At 44.6% G+C, this 22452-nt stretch overlaps 2 protein-coding genes across 2 annotated transcripts in view; both read left to right on the top strand.

Annotated features, from left to right (window-relative positions):
- The window catches only part of LOC116491375 (transmembrane 9 superfamily member 3-like), a 42786-nt gene extending 42263 nt beyond the window's left edge, over nucleotides 1–523 (top strand). Inside the window, 1 exon segment of the mRNA XM_032191263.1 lies at nucleotides 200–523. Coding sequence (XP_032047154.1) covers nucleotides 200–267 — 68 coding nt within the window. The 3' untranslated portion in view covers nucleotides 268–523.
- A 10938-nt stretch (nucleotides 524–11461) lies between these two features.
- The window catches only part of LOC116491639 (tolloid-like protein 2), an 83746-nt gene continuing 72755 nt past the window's right edge, over nucleotides 11462–22452 (top strand). Inside the window, exon 1 of the mRNA XM_032191778.1 lies at nucleotides 11462–11612. Coding sequence (XP_032047669.1) covers nucleotides 11462–11612 — 151 coding nt within the window. The remainder of the gene's footprint in view (nucleotides 11613–22452) is intronic.

Below are 22452 nucleotides of genomic sequence, written 5' to 3'. Positions count from 1 at the left end.
TAGTTTGCTAGGCTAGGGGAGTTCTTGCCAGACGTTCACTGGGAGCAGGGATAATTGGAATTTGAGAAAAATATTGCAGGTAAATAATTTTCTGTTTGCAGGGTGCATGATTTTATGTGACTTTAAGTGTGTGCGTGTTATTTCTGATTTATTGTTATCAGCTCTCTAACATATTCAACATTTTCTGTTTATTTTGCAGGAGCTATTGGTTACATGGGAACAAGTGCCTTTGTTCGTAAAATCTACACTAATGTGAAAATTGACTAAGGAAATAAGAAAATTGAACTATGGATCAGTTCCTGTTTTCAGGGGGATGAACTTGCACAACAAAAAGCGCGAGAAGAGATTTGGGTTTTAACACTGGGCACTATATGGGTCTCCATTTTGTGGATGGCTTAAAGTAACATCTATTTCATTGATCCTAGGTTCTTACTGACTGCTTTCTCCAACTGTTCACAGCAAATGCTTGGATTATATGCAGTAGGCATTACTACAGTACGTGGCTAATCTTCCCAAAAAAAAATAAGGAAAAAAAACCTAGCTCGTTAAAGATGAATAGACTAGCTCTCTTCAGTGAAGAGGACAAACAGTTTATTTAAAGCATTTGTTCCATTCAATAAAAAGAGGGAAACTTGGCTGCTAAAACTACTTGATTAGTAGTCTTCCTGGTACTTAACATTTCTAAATTATGTAAAAATGCTGTTCCAGAAAGATTACTTTTCTGATTTTTACTGCCATTGCCAGGATAGGAGGTATGTTTTATATTTTGAATCCAGGTGCTTTTGGGTTTATTTGCAGTATCAACTATACCCTACACATTTGTTTAAAAAATAATTTAAAAATATATAAAAAAAAACCACCTGCATGTAATATATCAGCTATTGTTCTAGTTGGACCAATTTCCCTTTATTTATCTTTAAAGTAATATCCAGCTACATCTTAAATCCATCCAAAGAAAATACAGTTTGAAGACGGGGTATGTTCTCTGCAATGCAATTTACTGTACAGTTAGAAAGCAAAATGTTAAATGAAGAGGATTGTTTGTTTTTTAATAAACACTCTGAGGTCTAGATTAAAACAAAACCAACATTTTAACTGAATGTCTAAAGTGATTCTCCTTTTCTTTCCAAGTTAGTCTTGCATATTTTTTATTTTTTTTTTTGGTTTGGGTTTGAATGAGAATTTTCCTTTAGACATACAAGGGGTAATAAGTGTATATAACATTAAATAATGTAACTTAGGTGTAGATCCCAAATGTATTTGGATGTACAGATTTACTACAGAGTACTTTTCTGATGATTCGGTGTAAAAAATGTGTGAATTTGGGTGGCTTTTTACATCTTGCCTGCCATTGCATGAAAAGTTGGGGTTTCTTCACAATGTGTGTATGTCATGCTTTTCTGTTCCTTTTCCTTTCTGAAGCTCTTACAGGAATTAAATTTGTAATTTAGAACATTTTAATTTTTGTTAATCCTATCTGGACACTTGTAACATCAAAAGCACAGTTGCTTTAGAGTGTTCAGAAAACTAAAATAAACTTTTCAGACAAAAATATTCTGATTGTGGAAATAGATGAGTTTGCAGTTGAAAGTGTTTGAAAAGGCAATACCACTGAATGCCAATTTCTGCATATGATATTAGTATGGGTTTCAAATATCCAAGCCCCACACTTTGAACTCAGAGTTCGCTTGCAACTGTATTGTATAATACAGCTCCAAAGTGGATGACCAGCCCAAAAAGATTCTTTTTGGCTGAATTCTTTGTAGAGAAGTATGTTTTGTGATCCAGCTAGTGTACTGAGAAAAAAGGGGGTAAGCACAGTCTGAAATAAATGGGCAAATAAAGTTAAGTCTTTCAAAGATGACTGTTAATTATGCACTGTATTAGCTAGAAAAATCCTGAGTGTGTTTGTGACAGATTTAAGAGCCACTTGGCTTGATGGATTTGGTGGTTTTTGTTTTTTTTTTTTTTTGAGGGGGGTGGGGGTGGCAGGAGGGGGCATCTACCATATCAGAATGTTTTTATCAGTGCGGCTGTCTGAAATACAGCACCAGCCACGGAGAAGGCAACTTCCTGAATTTAAAAAACGAGCAAAGTGGTTGTATTGATTAGTACTGTATTGTCTCCATAAAAAGTATTGATAATGCAGTAGCCACAATGAGAAACAACCCTGCTTCTGCAGGGGCGGGTTGGGGAGTGGGGGAACTGAACTTACAGTTAATACTGAGAAGCGATGCATCCTGCTGTATATAGCTTCTGTAACATATCTGAGCTTTCAGCTCTGAAGCTCTGATTTTCTTGGCCAATTTTAACCAATCTCTCAGAAAATAAGTTTTGTTTCAAGCGAATGGTTGGTGTCAGTAGCTGAACACTGTGCCATTTAACAGAAGATAATTCTTTTTAAAGTACAGACTGATTTTGAGATGGGCTCATAAACTGTATCAACAGTTAGTTTTCCTTTGTTCTGAAACATGGAGACCTAAAGCAAAAAATGGGGTTTGTACTCGTTCTTGCTAGTGCATATGGATGGGAGAAGCCCTCTTTTCATCCATGTTCTTGTAAATCTAAAGTGAGAAGCCATTATCTCCACACAATAAATACATTAAGTACTCCTCTGAGATACAAGTTTTTTAAAGGGAATATTTTGATAATGGGTCTGTTTCTCTATTTAGAGCACTGCTATGTGATTAGTCTATCAGAAATGTCACTAAATGGTTTGTGAATTTCATTTAATCACTTTTTAATGCCACAGAACGGTGGGCTGCCTACTTGCTTTCTCTATCCTCTGGCATTATTAGCTTTTGAATATCCAGATAGGATTGTATAGCTTTTAAAGTGACATTGAAAAGATACTTACTGCACAGGCATTGCTTTTCTTTCTGCAAGCACGTTCCTCTGGAGAAGTACTGTGCTGAAATAATTGACATTTTTGTAATTCCACCATAGCACATGAATAAGTTGGGGTTTGACTTTGCTTTCCCCCTTTCTTTTGGTTTCTGAAGGAGTGCGAAATGTGACCAGTTTTGAACAGCTTGTCTCTATGGTTGCTGTTTGGGGTAAGGCCATTTATTTGCACCCCCCAAAAAAATGTGGATATGGTGTGAACCATCTTGCTTCATAGAATTTGGAAGTTCTCTGCTTAGATGATGTAGTCCTTCCTCTTTTATGGAAGAAATAAAGATGTTACAGACAACACTCTTATTTCCATGGTTGTTTCTTAGGATTTTCTGGTTCTTGAATTGAAGCTTTTGATGACTCCACAGCTGGCCATTCAGTGCTTCTCCTATTTCTGGGGCCAGAGAATTGAGCAAATAGTTGTGTAGTGATAGCCAGTATTGATCCAATGCTTTAGATAAATACAATTCAAAATCTTATATATTGTGGCAGAATACATGCAGAAAGCACCTCTGGTACTTTCTGTATGAGAAGTGCGTAAACACTGGATTGGATGTAATGGAGACTGCAAATAAATACTACATTATGCTCTTTTCTGATGTCTGAACGTTTTGAAACAAGTTGTCTATTAATTCCTCTCCAGATTTACATTCCGAAGTGTGTAAAGGGCACACATTACTTTCTGTACAATAGTGTAGGAGTACTTTTCACAAGTTTCAGATATTAAATATATATATACCATTAATATTTTGTGTGTTATAAAACTGGGTAAAATTGGTAACGTGTTTTTAAAATATTTTTATCAAGGGGCATCTACTAGCTTTTGTGAAGATTTGTGTTTCTTATCACCATCGTCACTGCACAGGTAACTCAGGGTTATGTTTTGCTCCGACTTCAGCATCAACAGCATCCAGCCAATTTGCCCGATGAAGGATATGTAGGCAGCTTTACCGAAGACAGCAGAGTTGCATAAGTGTGACTGCATCAGCAATTACTCCTGAAATGTGTCAGAAAAGTATAAGCTCAGGAAAAAAGTCACTTCTGTAGTCTGTGGGCAAGTAAACTGAGTAGTTGGAACTAGAGTTAATTGAGGGGTCCCCTTATATTGAATTCTTAAGCTTGTAGTTTAATTAATTAGTTCTTAAGCATGTGCTTTAATTAAGAGTCAGTTGGGGCACTGGATTGGACAAGGATTCCATCCTCTGGATCCCTTCAGTCTTTCCTAGCTGAATGCCCTGTGGTAGTGGCAGTCCTGCAATGGCTGTTGGCACTTCTCCTGAACCAGCAGTCTAAACCAAGTATCTCTTAACAGGGTTAACACTGAAGTCATAAAAACCACTGCTATTGTTAAAATTTTGTTGCAATAAAGCCCCTCTTCAAAATTTTGAAGCAGCGCATTCACAGCTTGCATTCTTTGGTAGCATCTTTTTGAAAAAAAAAATTTATATATACATATATATATGTTTTGGTGCCATTTTTGAAAGGCAGAAATGTAGAAATGAACCCTTCAAAGGACCACTTTTTTTTCTAAATAATTTCAGTGAGAAAATTCTCCCAGTTTTGTGAGGAGATGCATCAGCATGCAAGTTTTACAAATAGCACTAATATTGTTTACATCTTGCAGTTTTATCCAGGAGGTTTCTTTTCAGTTATGGCGAGGGGCTGTTACTGCATTTACTTTCATGGCTAGTTACATTGTTACGGTGTTGTGTGTGTGTTTTTTGTTGTTGTTGTTGTTGTTGTTGTTGTTTTGTTTTCTTTGGGGGGGGGAGGGGAAGGCCATGGGGGGGAAAGATGCTGTGAGAATCCATGAATCTTGTAAGGCTTTCTGCAGTTTCAATAAATTTGAGCAGTTACTGGACAGAATTGCTTTTAAAGGGCAGAAACCCAGCTGGGAAAAGGATAAGAGTTGCTTTATTGAGTGGACTAGTCTCAAAGACAAGTATCATGTGCCCCAGCCCCATATCAATTGCTGCCTTTTTATTTTCATCAGTGTGTTCACCATGGTGCTGGGCTTTCATTTGCAATGTGTAGTGCAAATGAAGCCGGGGGGGTTGGCAAGGGTGTTAGTTGTTACAAATATTTGTGGCTGATGGGAGGGTTAATTTTCCTACTGATACAATTCTGAAATATATGTCACACATGTCTGGAGGCTCTGTTGTGCCAAGGCTTTACTTCTTATCAAAAGAAAACCTGTGGAATCTTTCCTTACATTCTAGACTGAAGATTTCGTTCACGACCTTGGGCTTTGGAACATTCCAAAGCATATTGACTATTCAAGTTCACGTTTATCCTTCAGCTAGCTTTGCGTGACTGCCTTCCAGAAAATACGTGCACTTTTAGTGTTGGCAGCTCATGTGCAATAAACAAAATACCAAACTATTTTTTTTTTCTGCTAAGAAATAGCCTTCACTTAGAAATAAACGTTTCTAATATCGTGAGGCATACTTACCCATGCAATGCAATAGTTACCTTGATAAGATTTAAGCACTGTAAACTTGAAATACTATGCTGGGTCTGAGCCCAAAAGTTCAGTCTCTAGTACTATCTAAAAAGCTGAGCAAACTAGGAAACAAAGTGCTGTAATTAGCATGCTATGATTTTTTTTTCTTTCCTGAAGACACTGAGTGGCAAGCTTGTACTTGGTTTATGAAAAATTTTGAGAGTGTTGGGAACTTTTTGTGAAACTTCTAAACATGGCTGAGAACATCATGCAATACTGAACTCAAGGAAGCTTTTGTGTGTGGCTCATTTCTCAAAGGTTTGTGTCAAATGTTTTGGAACTGTGTGATAGACTAAAGCATTAGACAAGGCATGGTTGTTTTCTGGGCTACTAGAGATGTAATGCTCCCTTGGAGTTCATGTTACGCAGTTATTTGATTCTGAATCGCTACAGTCTTGGTTTAGCCGTATCACTTTACTGGGCTGAGAATATGGTATATCCTATCCATTGCATTTCGGTATTAGCTTAGCCTGAGGCTTTTCCTTGCTTTGCTAAAGAGGTATAGTTGCAAAAATGGGGAGGACGTTTTCTCATTTCCCACCTAATGTCTGGTGCAAAACAGCGAGCATTATGATAAACCAGTTTATATTGAAAAAAGATCTAGCAGTTTTACAGACACATTTACCTGCAAGAATCAGAGATGATACTTTTTCAAGTGATTTTTACAATAAAATGTTGAAGAGGTGCAATTAAGTTACTTAAGTTCTGCATTTGGACTCTGCAAAATCACTTTTAGTAATCTGAGTTGCTCATCTGAAAGTTGATTTCAAGTTTTTTTTTTTTTTGTTTATCTCACCATCAGGAAGTGAATGAATGCAAACACCTACCGTTGTCTGAATCTAATGTAACACTTCTTTTTAATGGTATGTATAGCGAAATAAATAATGGAAAAGGAAATGGCTATTTCTGATTCTAGCAGTGTAAAGCGCAACATGTAAGATGAACCTAAAGTATTGTTTACCTAACTAGATGAAATGTCTGCACGGTCTGTACCATGGCCAGGTGTGTGATTTCCTTGCAGATGCTACTATAGATAAATCCACATGCAGAAACTGTGATTGGGAGACTTCTCCATGGCAATTCTTCATGAAGCATTACCAAAGCTTTTTTGGCAAACGCAGTCACTCTAAACTCAGGTAGCACGTGCTATCAAACGCTAAGAGATGCCTGTGGGTGAGCAGATAAATGCAACTATCCCATCCTTTAGGAAAGAGGGAAAAAATATTTGACAGAAGTTTTTCTGTAGCAAAATACAGGGTATTCTTTGGAAAGACCAATGGATTCACCTTCCAGAGTTTTGAACTCAGCAAATGCTTTTCCAAAGGTGTTCCCATGCTCTCCTGTTTAACATTGCAGCAGACACCACCAAAAGCACCAACTGCTCAGAGCTTTCCAAACACAGCTGACTCCTGTGTGAACCCTGGAAGTAGATGTTAAGTGAATTAATGGAACATCATTTCACATACCTCAGTTTGGGAAACGGTGGTCAAGCCAAAATTCGTACTTCAGATAAGACAGATTTCTCCCCCTGACTCCCACAGCTTGTCTCAGTACATCTCAAAAATGCCTCTGTTGGTAATTTGCTTTTCCTCACGGAGTTTAAGGACTGCAGTCACAAAGGGAATTTTATTTTTTTTCCAGTTGGGATAACTTAAACCACCGTCTGCTGCTATTTTGGAGAACAAAAATGATTTTTTCCAAATGTGAGTATCTTACTCCTAGCTTCCTGAAGAAATGTCACTGCTTGTGTCTATGTTGGGCTACGTCGATACATTTCTGTTGAATTGCTAACAGCTCTGTGTGCAGGGAGCTGTCTTGTATGGCAGATTTCAGAACCCCTGGAACATATTTCAGCAGATATGTGTCAGCACCCTTAAAGATTCCTTTTGGGCAATGAATCATTTAAGCTTAAGTGAAGTATTTGCTGGGTGGTAATGCAGTAAACTTGAAAAAAGAACAGCCCACCCCTATCCTATAGCAGGAATGACTAAATGAGGGGTGGAGGGAAGGAAGAGGTAGCAGGGATCAATAGTGACCTTTGTGATACTTCCATTTTATCATCTGGATTTGTCAATGACACTGGCCAAACTAATGAAGAAAGGCTGTCCTAGGAGGGGTCAGCTCCTGGAGCGATAATGGGGGTCTAAAGCAATAGATTGGTAGATAAAACCAGATGGAGGAAATGGGCAAGAGAAAATGGGATGAAAGAGGACAGGCTTCATCGTGTGGGAAGCCTGAAGTGATATTAACAGGCTAAATTAACCTGTGATACAGTGTCATGAAGCAGAGGGATAGTGGTGCATCTGCAGAGTGCTCAGAAGTGCCTGTTGGAAGCAATGCACATCAGGTTCAAGCTGCAGCAGTGGTTATTTGCCTCCTTTTTGGTAGGAAACAAATATCTAAACAGAAGGGAGGGGGTACTGGAAATGCAGAGGGAAGAGAAATGAGCTCCATCTCTCCAGGGCTTCGTGCCCTTGTAGTGGTGATATAAATGGAAGAAGAAAATCTTTGTGTGTTTGGGGAGCTGAGACCAGGAAAGGAAATCTGCTTGTAAAGCTGGAGGAAGTAAAGGAACTAACAGTGAGACAGGCTGCAAAGTGCCTTAGTCACTTTGTTAGATTTGATGGACCCAAGCGTTGGCAAGCGGCAAGAAGCAGGTCTTGTGGAAAAACTAACAAACTTCTGTGTTTTGGCCTCAGGACATGTTGTGTGCAGAGATAGTCCATCAATGCTAAGTGGCTCCCACATAGCTTTGCTCATGGATGCTGTTCAAAACAAGCTGTGTGCATTCTTGTTCAGTGAGGCTTGAAAAGACGGTGGATTTTGTTTGCATGCATTGGGCGGGGGGGGATTCTGAGCGTGAAGGGAAAGACTGTCTTTGACAGTGATGGATATAGATTGTGTTGTTTTCGGATATTTAACTATTGCTGTCACGAGTTGCACTGCCTATGTGTAACTTTGCCAACTGTTTTAACAGCTCAGATTAAAAAAAAAAAATGCTTTCACAGGGATTTTTGTTCCTTATTTGCACTGATGAGGCACCTCCAACCAAGATGACATAAACCAGTCCTCTGAACGCTTAGCAGTTGTTATCCTGTGTGCACTGCTTTGGCTGCCAGTTGCAAAATGCAGTGATTGTTACTGAGAGCCATTTCTAGAAAGGTTGTGCTGCTCTCGTGTTGGCGAATGGCTTTCCAGAAAGAGTCTGCTGTAGTGGGGGAATTTCATTTACGTGGGGATAATAGTAACAGGCTCCTTTTTGAACTCTCTCATGAGCTCATTCCAACTGCATGATTAAAAAAAAACAATTTATTTTGTTCCCTCCTTCAAAGCTGTAAGATGTCTTCTTGTATACTCCATCTACGTATATAATAGAACTTCTATATGCAGAAGAGCTCAGGCTCCCCTACGTAGGTTGTCATCCTGGAAGAGGTCAGCAATTTCCATGCATTGAAAAGGTTTTGTTCTTTTCAGTGGGTGACAGTCCAAATCTCCCCACTGCTGACAAGTGCAGAGCTTGCTCTGCTGATTCATGATGCTGATCAGAGAACCTGTCGATCAACCCCTGCAAGTGCCCAAGATTTTATTTTCCAACTTCCCACAGTACTCAGAAAGTAACGCTGCTGGAACCTCCTCTACAGAGAAGAGCGAAAGGAGCAGCTAGCCTAGTGTTCTCATCTCACAGGAATCGAGAGTCCCTCTAAAGCATGGGCATCAGCCTCTCTTTAAAAGATATTAATACTCTTTGTCTGAAAATGTTGTAGAAAATAGCAAGATAATGTAAAAGTTGTTAGCGTATGAACAGTATAAAACTTGGGAGATGAGGATCTGGTTATCTCACAAATCTCATGGATTTTTTACAACTTTCCTCTTAAAACAAACAAAAACTACAGCCTACCTTTGTTCTTCATGGCAATCTGCTCCAGGGCTTCCCCATTTTACTGCTAGAAAGCTTGCCTGAAACCTAAATCTTACTTGATACAGCTGATGCTTCTTCCTTTACATTTTTGAAGCTGGCTACTGTGTTCCCCTCTGTCCTCCCTGTGGCTCTCCAGTGCTGGAATAGTTTCCAAAAATTAACCTCCTTTTTTTCATTGCTTCTGTTCAGGACACTCATCACCAAACAGGTCATCAAATCCTCATGAGTTTGATGAGGGTGTGCGTTCATTTAGGGTTCCTCTCCAAAGTGACCTTATTCTCCAGGCTTGATCTCAACAGGTGGATTTGGTATTACAGCCCCATTCTGCTGATCATCAGTGAGGGGTGAAGGGCTGGTTACCAGTAAGTCCCAGTCCATTGAAGTTTGTTTCTCTTATATGTGTTTTTGCCTCGTCTTGCCAAGATCAGTACAAGAAAGGCACGTTTCATTCTTCCAGTGCAAACGAGACCTTTCCCATGTGTGTTTTCTCCATCTGCTCTGTGAGCGACAGGCCCAGGAGTAGCCTGGGCTTTCCCTGGGGAGTGACCCATGCTCCCCCACCTATTGGTCCCTGACCTTCACGTTTCTCCTCTGATTCTCTGGGACTGGCTCAGAAGCACAAAGTGGAGGAAAAGTGGTGTGTCTTTTGCTGAGTTGCCCAGCTATTGCTGGAACCTTTCATGTTAACCTGCATGCAGGTTCTGGCTGTCGCTGTGGGCTGTTGCCTGGTTGCTGTGTTAATCAGGACCACAGAGTAAATGGCCAGCTTGCTCCACCTCCCATCATGTTTCAAAGACAATGAGAAAGATTCTGAGGAGTTGGTGAACACCTGACTGCCATTGCCTTGATAACAGCCCTTAGAAAATGCAGATCAGACAGAAAAACATGTGTTAGAAGTTTTCTTCAGGGCATTTCTGGTGCAGAGGGAAGGATCACATTCATCAGGTGTGCAGTAATGACTCATGCTGTAAAGATTTTTAGAGTGCTTTTGCTGGAACCTCTAAGCCTCCAAGCCTGGTAGTTGTATATGTGACTTTTTTTTTTTTCCTTTCTTGACCTTTCCCTGAGTAGCTATGCATGTGGAGGTGGGATACCTTGTCTTAGCGCTGCCTGATACAGAAGGCAGGTGGAGAACATGATGCTTGGAGTGGAAAGCAGGTAATTTGTGACCTCCTCCTTGTTGGTGCTCCCAGCTGGCTGTTAGCCTTCACCTGGCAGGCTTTTCACCAGGTGCAGAAAACTTGGGCACGCGATCTGCAGGGCAGCTCGGGAGCTGATACTGCAATGGGAAATGGTACTGGTGGATGCTGCCATGGGAGCTTGGATGTAGCTGCTGACAAAGCAGAGTTATATCATAAGAGACGGTGGTTCACCTCGAGAACCCTGCGTGGAGCCTGTAGACGTGCCAGCGCTCCCTGCTCGCTGACGCTGCACCTGCTGTGTAGCAGGAGGACAGGGGAGAGCCAGAGCGAGCCGTGACAGGAACCTCCTGCTGTGGTGACCGTGACCATGCAGAGACTGCCCTGACACTTTTATACACCTCACACGGGCCGTCTGCTTTTCCCAGGCCGTGCTGTACGTGCCTCACCCCCAAGTCCCCAGAGGGCACAGAGTGCACCCGAAAGCTGCTGCGGTTTCACTGAGGGAAGGAGGGGGCTGGACGCATCTCCTGCTGCTTCGTCCTGCCTTCCCTCGAGCCTTCACACCTCTTCCTCAGAGGAAACGCCTCGACTTTAAAGCCGTGCCGCGGGACTTCGCCTAACCCTTCCTTCGGACGAGGCGCTCCTCAGCCCGCGGGCAGCCGCCTTTCCCCACACCACCCTGAGGCTCTGAGGGGCGGCCGTTGGGGGGCGCGGCGCAGCGCGGGCTGCCTGAGGGGAGCCCCCCTGGGGACCCTCCCGCCCCGGGGGGCGTACGGGGTGGGCGGGGCGTCCGTGCCGGGCGCGGGCGCGATTGGCTGGCGGCGCTTGAGTGACGGCGGCGGGGGCCAGCCGGGACGGGGCCGGGCGGTGCCCCCCCCGCTCCCCGCCCGCCCGCGGCAGAGCGGCCGGCGGCGGCGGGCCGGCCGGCAGGGGCGGGCGCGGGGGTGCTGGCGCCGTGCAGTGCCCGCAGCCCGGGCAGCCGCGCCGTGCCGTGCCACCGCCATGGGCCGCGGGGCAGCCCCGCTCCGCCGCCTGCTGCTGTCGCTTCTCCTCCTGCCCGCCCCGGGGCCGGCCGGCCGGGGGGCAGCGCTGTCCGCCCGGCACCCGGAGCCGCCGGAGGAGCCGGCGGAGTACCGGGACCCCTGCAAAGCCGGTAGGCGAGCTGGGACGGGACGGGGCGGGACGGGGCTGGTCCGGCAGGTGGCTCCGCCGCCGGGCACCTCGCCGGGACTCCCTTCTGGTTCCCCCGGAGCTCCCTTCGCCGCTCGCAGCTTTCCCGGGCGGGGTAACTCGTGTTGTCGGGTTTTCCCTCTGTGCCTCGCTGCTTCCCCGCCAGGGAGCTGGGCACCGGCCCCTCTCCGCTCACGCTCTGCTCGCAGATAACTTGGTGCGCAGCCCCGCTGTCCGTGCCCTGGGAAGGAGTTTCTTTGTGTGCGGTGCTCCCGGTCTCTCTGCAGAGTCGGGACTTGGCCCCCCGATGCTCCCCCGGCTTTTCCTTAGCGTTACCTGCCGATCGCTCCGCTGTTAGCAGCCATCCCCCACCTGTGTGCGGGGTGCTTGTGGCTGGATCTGGTCACACGCTCGAGCTCTGTCCAGGCAGCACCCATCGGAGCCCCTCTGTGCACTGCGAATCGTGCTGCTGGTCTGCCTTACAAGCGGTGCATCTTATCCCCAAATTCATCTCAGCCCTCTTCTCTCCAGCGTTGCTTGCACAAAACGTTCCGTGACCAGCAAATTATTCGTGATTTGATGCGTGTATATTTTTATTCATGCTTTCGCTGTCTTTGTGTATACTTCTGAAGTGGTGATGAACTCACCTCTCCCTTCCAGTGGAGCTAGGCGCTAGTGCCATGGCTGTGGTGCAGACCTGGGGAGCTGAAGGTGCGTGTCTTTGGTCTTCCCATCTGAAACAGTCTTATCTGCTCCTTCTGCTCAAAAGTGTGGCATCGTTTGCAGTCTACCTCATTTGCTCTTGGGACTGCTCAGTATCGCTGCCAGCTTGCCTCGAGGTGTGTTAGGTCAGGTATGCAGAGGATGGGGAATGCTCCTTTAAGGACCGTATAGAGAGCCTTTACTTTAATTAACTCACCTGCATCGTACAGTGAACCTGTAGCAGAAACAGGAAAAAAAAATCCAACCTGCCGTTGCTCCGAGACCCATTCTTTCTCCTGCAGTTCCCCCATCTTCCAGGCTCTCCACCTGTCACTGCTGCACATACACAGAGGAGAGCCCGGACCACCACCAGCAGCCTCCCTTCATTGTACATCCTCACTTCTCTCGTGGTTGGCAAATAAATATTTTTGTGTGTTATTCCTGTCAATTCAATTCAGTCTGGATGAATTGCAGAAACTAGCTTTATATTCTGACTTATCAGTGTTTGTCTCTAATACTTTTCCAATGTCTTTCCAACAGAAAGAAAGGAGTGAACAAGACCTCTGGAGGTCACAGTTCTTTTCTTGAGCCAAGACCAGACTGGTGTTTGCAGCAGTGCTGGCAAATGTCTGTGGATGCTCCCAGGCAGCCAAGTCCAGCACAATTTTGGCTTTCCTATTGTCTAACCTGAGGCTCCAATACTGTGTTTTAAGTCTGGCTTTCTCACCCAATCTGTATGGGTGTGATTGACAGTACTGTGCCTTCTGCTTTGCTGCAGCCCTTTTAACCTGTGAGCACTGTTAGTTCCTGTGTTTCTCATGTCTCAGTTGTCTTTTCTGTAGACTGTGTGACTGGCTCTTTCAGTCTGTCCTGACAGGCTGTGTGTTATGGCTCTCTAATACAGTTTCTCTCCATGTGAGCTGTCTCAGCCCAAACTGAAGTGCAGAGCACTTAGGCTGCAAGACCTTCCTTACATGCCATGTACCTGTCTCTGTACACTGAATGGCTCTGGTTTTTGAAGTCAGCTCAAAACTAAAGCAAGCAGGACTTTTACTACATGGACTTGTTAGACACTGCCTTTCTTCCTCCCCCTGCTTTGCATTCACATTCTTCATCTTCCAGTTTTAGACCATTAACAGACCCAAGCATGGGTTCTATGCTGAAAACATCATCCCAAAGGGTTAGTCCAGCCAGTTAATGAGAGAAGAGATGCACTTCTGAGATGAGGTGAGGTGAAGACACCTCTAATGGAGTCAGCCCTCCAAGATGGGCTATGTAGGTGCAGTTGTCTAATGATTACACAGGAAGTCTTTGAGCTCCATTCCTGATATGCCATAGCAGTGAGTAGTCTCCTTAACTTCCTGGGGCCTGAGTTTTTCCATCAGCAAGTCAATGTCAATATTTATCTAGAAGAATGACCTGCAAGAGGACGATGATTGCAGACCCTGCTGTGAACAGCTCAGATGCCAGATGCTTTGTGAAGGCAACTTTTTGATGGTCTTTGGATACAGAGCTGGCACTGTGAGACTTGCAGCGACACTTTCCAGTGTCAGTAGTCACAGCCTCCTGTGTACAGTCCTGTGGCTGCAGATTGTATGCAGACTCAGCCCATTGCAAAGACAAGCTGCTACTCCACTTACATGTTTTCCAGAGCTGTTAAAACTATAGTGCTTTACTTCTCTTTTGCTGCAGGCTAGTGGCTGTGACCCAGAGGCTGTGATGGATTCAGATCCGGCAGGTTAAGAAGTGAAAGCTTGCCAGTTCCTCACCCCTGCAGCTCATGCCCTGAGGTTGAGTGCAGACTGTTGATGGTTCATCAACTAGACTGTGAGTGAAAAGCCTGGCACACGCTCCCCTCTGTTGCACTAGCTAAGGATGTAATAATCTCCAACAGCCAGGCAGGACAGATTGCACAGTGTGCTAACCTCGGGAATCACTGCAGCTACTGAGCTGCTAATATAAACCTGTCCAGTTACCAGGACTCATTTGATGTGTCATAACTCCACTGCTGCTCAGCCTCAAACTCCAGCCACCCAAGTTTTCCTTTTCATAATCTGTGGCTGCTTTCCTGCCTTTTTCATAGGGTAGGAGGAGAGGGCAAAGTGTCTGAACAAATGGTAAAGGGGGAATTGAGGTAGGACTGTACAGTTGGTTGGGGTTGCCAGGGGAGATGATAGTGCTTACTCTGCTTTGTGGGTTTTGCTGAGTGTTGTGTTGTGTCACTGGGGCTTTTCAAGGGGAAGGGTACAAAGATTCCTGCCCAGATCCTTTCTGTAGATGGAAAAATGTCATAAGCCTGATGCGTGCTTAGGATCTGCTGCTCAGAGGGTCCAGCTCATGGATCACGGAGTCACTGCTTGCCATGCTCTTGAGCAGGCAGAGCCTGGCGTAGGGAGGCAGCAAAACATGAAGATGGCACCAGAAAAGTGAGTTTGTCCCTAGGGTGTTGCAGAGTGTTGGGGACGTGAGCTTGGAAGGAAGGAACAGAGGCAATAAGTGTGAAGGGTCTCTGGAGAACTTGGCAGTAATTCTGTCTTCTCTATTTCTTTATCAGTTGAAAAGTTGTTAGAAAAGCAATTGCAATTTGTCAGTGATAGAGCAGCTTTTCCTACTAAACCGTTGCCCCCTCAAGAGTGGATGCTAGTTTGCCTGGTCACAGGATACCACTATTAAGCGTCTCTTCCTGCTCCACCTGCTGATTTGATCCACTGGATTCTGAAAGTCCCACATCAGAGGTCTTAAGCCTTGACTGAGTTCTGCTCGGAGTGAATTTCTCAGAGGGAGATGTAAATTGTACTTTGCTTTCATTCTGTTCCTCCTAGCTCTCCTCTGTAAAGGCACAGTGCCTTTTGTTCTGGAGGCAGTGAATTTCATTTGAGTTGTGGTATAAACATCTGAAGTCACATGCAGACATTTCTGTGGGAAGCTGAGGAATTTGCTGTTAAGAACTGAAAGCCCTGGGGGGCTAATCAAATGGGAAAGGGGAGGGGGGACTCTGTGAAGTCCAGGTTTCATGAATATTGCTCGGGTTTTGAGTGCAATGCAGATGCTGTTTTCTGTGTTGGAGCTTGGATCCATCACATTAGCAGGGAAACTTGAAAGCTCTTTGCAGGCTACCTGGTGGATCCAGCCCACTCCCCCTGGGACCCTGCAGGTCCTCGAGTGACAGAAGTGAGCGTAAGCCTGACTCTCGATCAGGGCTTTCCTGCGTTCTTGCAAGATGTTCCTTTTTGGTTTTGGCAGCGATGTGAACACTGGCAGAGCATTTGCTAACCTGCCGTTTGCTTGGGAATCCCAGATTCCCATGGAGCAATCTCATTTACATCTTCCTGATTTTCCCATGAAGCTTTGAAGCCTCTGAGCTGGCGTGGAAAGCCCAGTGCTGCGGTGCAGGTACTGGTGTCTCTGGCTCTGAATCTTAGAAGGTGGTGGTGGGAGTTGATGACTTACCCAAGGGCAGTCAACAAGTCAAGGTGGCAGGGCTGGCAGCTGAATACAGGTCTTCTGGCATTTGAAGCCACACGGGCTTCTGAAAAATAGTTTCTATCCTTCTTCCTTTTTTTGACATCAGTACTGACACGTGTGCTTTGAGGTGTGAGAGAGAAGAGAACCCAGCCTGTGGATTCCTTGATGCTGATGCAGAAATTTACAGAGGAAGCAGCAAGCTGTCACAAGCAATCATTCCCCCTTCTGTTTCTTTCTTCAGCAGGTCACAGGAAGGGTTAAAACCCCAAGGAGGAAGTTGAGTGAGTCTTTTTGGGTGGTCTGGGAAAGAATGAGAGAATAGGCTATTCAGTCTTTAATTTACCTGCTTTGGGGAGGTGACAGCAGTTAAAGAATGGGAAAACAGGTGGGTGAAGACTACTGTGGGCACTCGGTGTTTATATGTGTTCAGTGAGATGCCTGTTTGCTGTTGGGGAGGCTCCACTTCGCAGTGGGGTAGAGCTGTGCAGAAACTTCCTCCTTAAAGGGGAGTTTTATGGTAGCTTCTGTTATAATCATAGCCAAGCACAAGCTGATGGCTGAGGCTTAAAGTAAAAATAACCACTAACCATTTTCTTGCAGCTTGAAGTTCCCAGGTAGAGAATCCATTGGTGTGGGGAATTTGAGAGCAAAACCTTATGATCACTGGGCAAAGAAACGCTTGAAATCTGGGTTTGGAGTCTTCCCACCATTTAGCTGTCTCCTCAGTGTCTGAAAAAAATCACGCTTGATCTTTGATACTTCTTGGGATTATGTTGGATCTGCTTGTCCTGCATGAGATTTAACACTTAGTGCTCTACCTACACCTCAAGATTTAGCAATGGACAGGACAAGGGATGGGCAAACATAGCATGTAGGACTTTTATTTCCAAAAGGAAGGCTGGTAGAGTGGGGAAGAAATGTTTGGAGTTGTCATGGATGTTTTTCTACAAAGAACTTGTAGAGCTTTTATTGAACATTGCAGTCTTAGTGCAGTTCACAGGTGTATGCCCTTGACTGTAACCTGTGCAGGTTTGATCAATGAGGACAGCTCATTCCTCAGGTGTTCCATAAAATGAGTAGTCATAAAGCCCCAGCCAAAGGAATTTAGAAACTATGCTGCATATCTTCCAGGCTTCAAAAGTCCACAAAGCTCTCTTAACTCCCTTCCAGAAGCAGTTGCTTCTCTCCTTTCCATCTCAGGGGTTGTGAGATGTTTTCTGCCTCAGTCTGTGTTTGTGGGGTACCCTCTCCTTTCCCCTGTCCCAGCAGCAACTCAAGCCATTTTTCCTCTTATCTGTAGGTTCTTACATCTTTGCTCACCTTCACAGCAGCCCTGTGCTATGGTGTGCTTTTACCTGTTGCGTTGCACTTAATGAACTTGTTCTGTGGAAAAGGCCATTTGCTGTGGTATGTGGGCTGCTTTGCCAGGCTCCTGTTTCCCACAGAGTCCAGAGAGAAATGATTGTCCTGACACCTGTCTGTACCAGGACCAGACCTGTCTGTACCGAAGTGATGGTGCTGGGACTGGGAAGAACACTGACCTGATGGGGGGTCTGTATGCTGTTTTTGGAGACGGGCAAACTTAGAAGGAAGGAGGCACCTCTGACAGTGAATGACCTCGTTGTCCTGGATCGTGAGTATTGCAGGTATGAACCTGCAACAAAACTGCTTTCACCTGGTGATGAAATGTGCTTTCACGACTCAGAAAGGATGGATGACTGAGTAGAAACTGGTTGTTGTTTTGATTCAGCTACTCAGGTTTTCTGCTTTTTATCCCCTTTGTTGTAGCTGTGTTCCCTGAAAACGCTGATCTCAACTGGTGGGTATACTTTGATGTTCAGATCCCCACTTCCTGAACAGGAAGGGTCTCTGTCAATAGAAACTGCTTAAATGTGCAAAGAGGCCTTTGATTAAACAACTGTCAATGATTGATTGCTCTTTCTCAGCCAGTTTGTGTCAGCCCAGCTTGGAATGGAGAAAAATGTTTAACTGTGAGTTATGAAGGAAGCCCACACTAAACCCCAGCCACTGGTAAATCACCCTCTGGTTTGACTAATGCAGATTGTCAAAGACCAGCAGCTGCTGTTGGTTCGTGAATCAGCTCAGCTTTAGACCCAAACAGAAATTCATGCCCTCTCGAGGCATTCACGCAAATGTCAGCACCCGAACAACACAGCATCTGTTTCACCTCCCCATCCACAAACTCCAGACTATTTCCAGAGAAAAACATACCAGAATTTCATAACCATAAAACAGAAATCCAAGTCCACGGAGTATTTCATCTCTTTCTGTTCAGAATTAGTGTTGGAGTACTGTTGAGTCCTTTTGTCTCCATATCATAAACTGATTGATGCATCCTGGACATTGCTGAGAATTACTTTTCTCCAGTTCTCATGTCATAGCAGTGGGTGTTGCCAGTTTCCCATGCCTCATCAGCACAACTATGAATTTAGTTAACATTGCCTGCAAAAACGGTGTTTTCTAATCAACAGTGTTTTAATTTGCTTAGAACTTCACCAAAATTATATGGTTTGGTTAGCATTTTTCACACAGAATTTCAGGTCAGACCTGCTGGGGGTTGTTTGTTCCTTGCAGAGAACAGGATTTGGAGGAGACTTATTTACAGACTCTGCCCTGCCTTCCACAAGCATTGTCTGTACGTAACAGAAGGGGCTCTCCCTGCTCCAGTGGGAGATGGGTGCTGTGGAAGGGCAGGACTGTCTGCACTGGTGTGTGTGTTGGCAGGATGCTGTGCGATGAAGGTATTTGTTCCTTACGGCTTTGGTTTTGCTTTAAAATTCTCCAGGTTTCAAAATAGTTAGATGAACTAGGCTGCCAGAATTAAGTCTACTTTGGAGCTTGTAGTGTAGCTCCTTGGGCAAGAAGGGAGACCTAAATGGAACTCTGCAATGAAACTCTGGAACTCTGTGCCTATTCTGAGACTGCACCAAATATGGGTAACAAAGGGGACTTCTGGCTGCATTGCCCATGTCTCTGTTGCAGAAGATGGGTAGTGCACAGAAAAGGAGGCAACTGCTGCAGGAAAACCTTGGGTAGCTGCATGACAAAGGAATTTGAGCTGTGCTGCTGGACCCCAGACTGAAGCAGCAGTGGGTAAATGATCCTGCCAGGCCAAGGAGCTGGCAGGCAGTGGGGAAACCTAATATAGTGATCTGCAAGTTAGGGGACCTTGGAAAGGATGGAAATCATGCACCTGCATTTCCCTTACTGAGTATCTTGGGCTTAAGTGGGACTGTTCCTCAGGTGGCCCATTGTAAGTAGCTCAAGCTAGATACAGGCAGAGGAGTGATAAGACAGCAGGGGTCTGCAGTTCCTTAATGGAGCCTCTTTGTAGGGCTCCTGGAAATAGAAATTGTAGCTCCAAGTTATATGCACCTGGCTGTGGAGTATCAATGCATTTGATACTCTAGAGCTCTAATTTAGGCTTCTGTGGCCACCAGATCTTGTATGCTGCTGTTATCCACACACTTCTGTGTTGGTTTATCTGCTGCCTGTGTATTCCTGACAAGAGAAAGGCACGGCTCTTTCACTACAAGTGAATTTTGAGAAGTTTTGGCTGCTGGGCCAAGAGCTTTCTGAGTTATTTGCACAGTGCGAGTTCTCCTGTGGGCTTTTTTTTTTTTTTTTTTTTTGTGGTTCCATTGCAGTTACTCTGATTAGAGGCCTATAGTCCACTTTGTTTTGTCCGGCTGACCTGGAAAAGCAGAGGTGCTCCAGTTCTTGGGTGTCACTCTTGGGCGGAGCTGGGGTGGCCTGTTGGGCTGCTTTTGCAGTGGAAGAGAAGCCTGTTATTTGCTATACTGCTGATGTTGGAAGTGTATTTTGCTCAGTGACACTCTGAGCTGCAGCTGGCCCTTGTATTAAGATGCTGATGTGCTGTGCAGTTGAACGCTGCCTGGATTTAATCTCTAACCTTTGATTGTTCTTGAAAGCATGTTCTAGGGATTGCATTCCCACCCACACTGCTCCTGTGACCCTTTCCATTTCCTGGGTGCCTAAGTACAGAACAGAAAAGATTCATTAACCTGGCAAGTAACCTCTTTTTATGGGGGAAGTGATTTTCTGTCACGCTCTGTTAGATCCTATTGATTTCTGTTTTTCCCCTCTTTGGCCTCTTCTGCCATATATTCTCTTCTTTGTCATGCTTCAGTTAGGAGGTGATATGTGATATTCTGTGTTGTGTTTTTGTTTCCTGGGCAGAGAGCTGGGATCTCCTAAGGCCATTGCTGAAGTTCTGCCTTTTCTTGGAAAGCTTTTCTGTTAAGGTGAACTGCTGTTTAGTAATGGGACGTTGACACTAGGATTAAAACCTGGCTGCTGTCTTTTTTCTTGACAGCAAAGAGCACTTTATATCCTTTTGCTCTCTTCATACATTGTGTAATTATTAATCTCCTGGCGAAGGTGTAACGTGTTTGCTGTGGGGTTTGCAGCTATGTGTGAAATAGGGACCCTCAAATGTACTGCGCCTGCTCTTCTTGTCTTCCTAGGCAGTGCTGACTGCTGCGTCCTGAGGCTGTGCCTGTGCACTTTACAGCTACGTCTCTGGACCCAAGAGGGTCCAGAGTCGTGAGCACAAGTGGCACGCGGTGCTGTGCTTGGCCATGCGCTTGCAATCTCTTGTCTCACCTGCAGGCTGGAGGAGGACGTGGGGATGCCTTCCTGTGTCCCAGGAAGAACAGGACATTCTGTGCAGAATTTCACAAAAAGGTTGTGGAAAATGTTTTCTTCCTGGCAAGTTCCACTTTTCCTGTGTACGACTAATGCAGCTATTTCAAATATAAAGTATTACAGAGGTAAATGCTAAATATATGCTCTCTGGGCAGGTTACCTCAGCTTTGAGAAGGCTGCTGCTATTTACTGATGTATTTGACTTCTAGACAGAGCCATTCTGTGGTTCGAGGCAGACTCATAGATATTTCAGTAAGTAACTAGTTGGAGAAATAGTTTCCCTTCCAAAAATACACTTGCACTTTTCATATTAATTTATTAGCTTTAGCAGTTCTTGCTAAATTCCTCTTTTTTACGTCTGAATAATTTATGGTAGCCCCATATAGAAGTATTGCAACTCGTGTCAAAAACTTAAAATCTAGGGGAACATTGTTGTTTCCTTTAGGTGTTTGTTTTATTACAAGAAGCTGTATTGTGAAGAAATGGTTGGCCTTTATGCTGCCTGTCCTGCTGCTGCTCAGGTTCAGCCGATCAGAATTAGGAACTCTGTCCAAAGAGAAAGAAAACTCACTACAGCAAGGCTTGTCACTTAGGTTGTGCTAAAGGAAGATGCATGAAGAACAGTTCCTATTAATATCCAAATCTTAGTCTGTACTTTCCTTAAAATAGCCAATTAAAAGTAGGCTAATACTGGCTATTTTGGAGGACAGTTCTCTGTGGTACAAGAAAGTATTTTATTGGAGATCAGCCTTGCATGTGTTAATGGCAAAAGACATCTGCCAACCAAGAATATTTCTTCGGTGTAAAATGTGATACAGGATTTGATTCACAGGAGCATTTTTGACTAAAATTCCCCAAATTGCTGTGTGACTGATGTTTCTGAATTGTATTTGAGAGTCTGGCAAGGTAGCCATGGATATTTTATATGTGTGTGTGTGTGTGGAAAAGGGCTGCCTTTGGAGGAGAAGAAAGTATGTGGAGTTGGAAGGTCTCGTAGCAAAACGGGGAAAGCTGGCAATGTTGTTGTCAGCAGAAGGCACCATCAAGGGAGCAACTGATGGCTAGGGAGGTTTGGGACTCTAAAAGATGCTTGGGAGGGATACTTGCTATCTCTTGTGAGTGCTGGAGCGGAGCTGGGTGAGCAGTCCCTGCAGGACTGTTTCCAGAATGCCCTTTCAATCACTATGGAGGCTCAAGGGATTGTGATTAGGGGTGTTCAGGTCTGTCCTGCAGAGGAGTGGACCTCTGCTCTGTGATGCTGCTGTGTGATGCAGGCAACCGCTAAGTCCTCGAGGGCTGGCCTGAGGGTGCTGTTCCCTCTGGAGACAGAAATTTCGGAGTCAGCCATGTCCTGGAGAGACTGGAGATGAAGGATGGGGTTGTGTTGCAGGTGGTTCTTCTCCCAATCTTCTGCTGCCGCTGAGGCAGGGAGGGTGACAGATAAACCAGAAGTCTGGTGCCGTTTGGTGTTCTTGTTACTCATTATCAAAAACCTGCCAGCAACCTCCTTTGCACTGACACAAGCCAAGGTCCTGGCTTTGTCTCCATCCCCCTGCCTTACCCTGCGTTTTGCTAACATGCATGAATGCAAAGTCCTGAAATTTAGGTTCATGGTTCCAAAGTTCATGGTCTTGAGAATAAACAAAAAACTATTGTGGTGGCTGCGAGCTGGGTACCCCATTAACCCAGAATCATGAATATTTATTACATTGGATTACAAAAGAACATAGAGACTATATTGTATTTCCTATAACTTTATTTCCATGGCATCTTTTCGTGGCGGGTCACTTTAATGTAAGCTTTGCTTATTTAGTTGCACACTTTAAGCCGATTAACTTTTTACTAATAAAATGTGTGTTGACTCCCTTTGTCCCAGCTCCTGTTTGTTTGTACCTACACTCCTGTGACAAAGAGTCACAGAGAACTGCTTTAAGCTTTGGCTAAATCCCCCTGCTGGAAGCTTTGAG

Source organism: Aythya fuligula, chromosome 7 (genome assembly GCF_009819795.1).
Source record: "Aythya fuligula isolate bAytFul2 chromosome 7, bAytFul2.pri, whole genome shotgun sequence".
Classification (NCBI taxonomy): domain Eukaryota; kingdom Metazoa; phylum Chordata; class Aves; order Anseriformes; family Anatidae; genus Aythya; species Aythya fuligula.
This window is presented reverse-complemented; position numbering and strand designations above follow the sequence as displayed.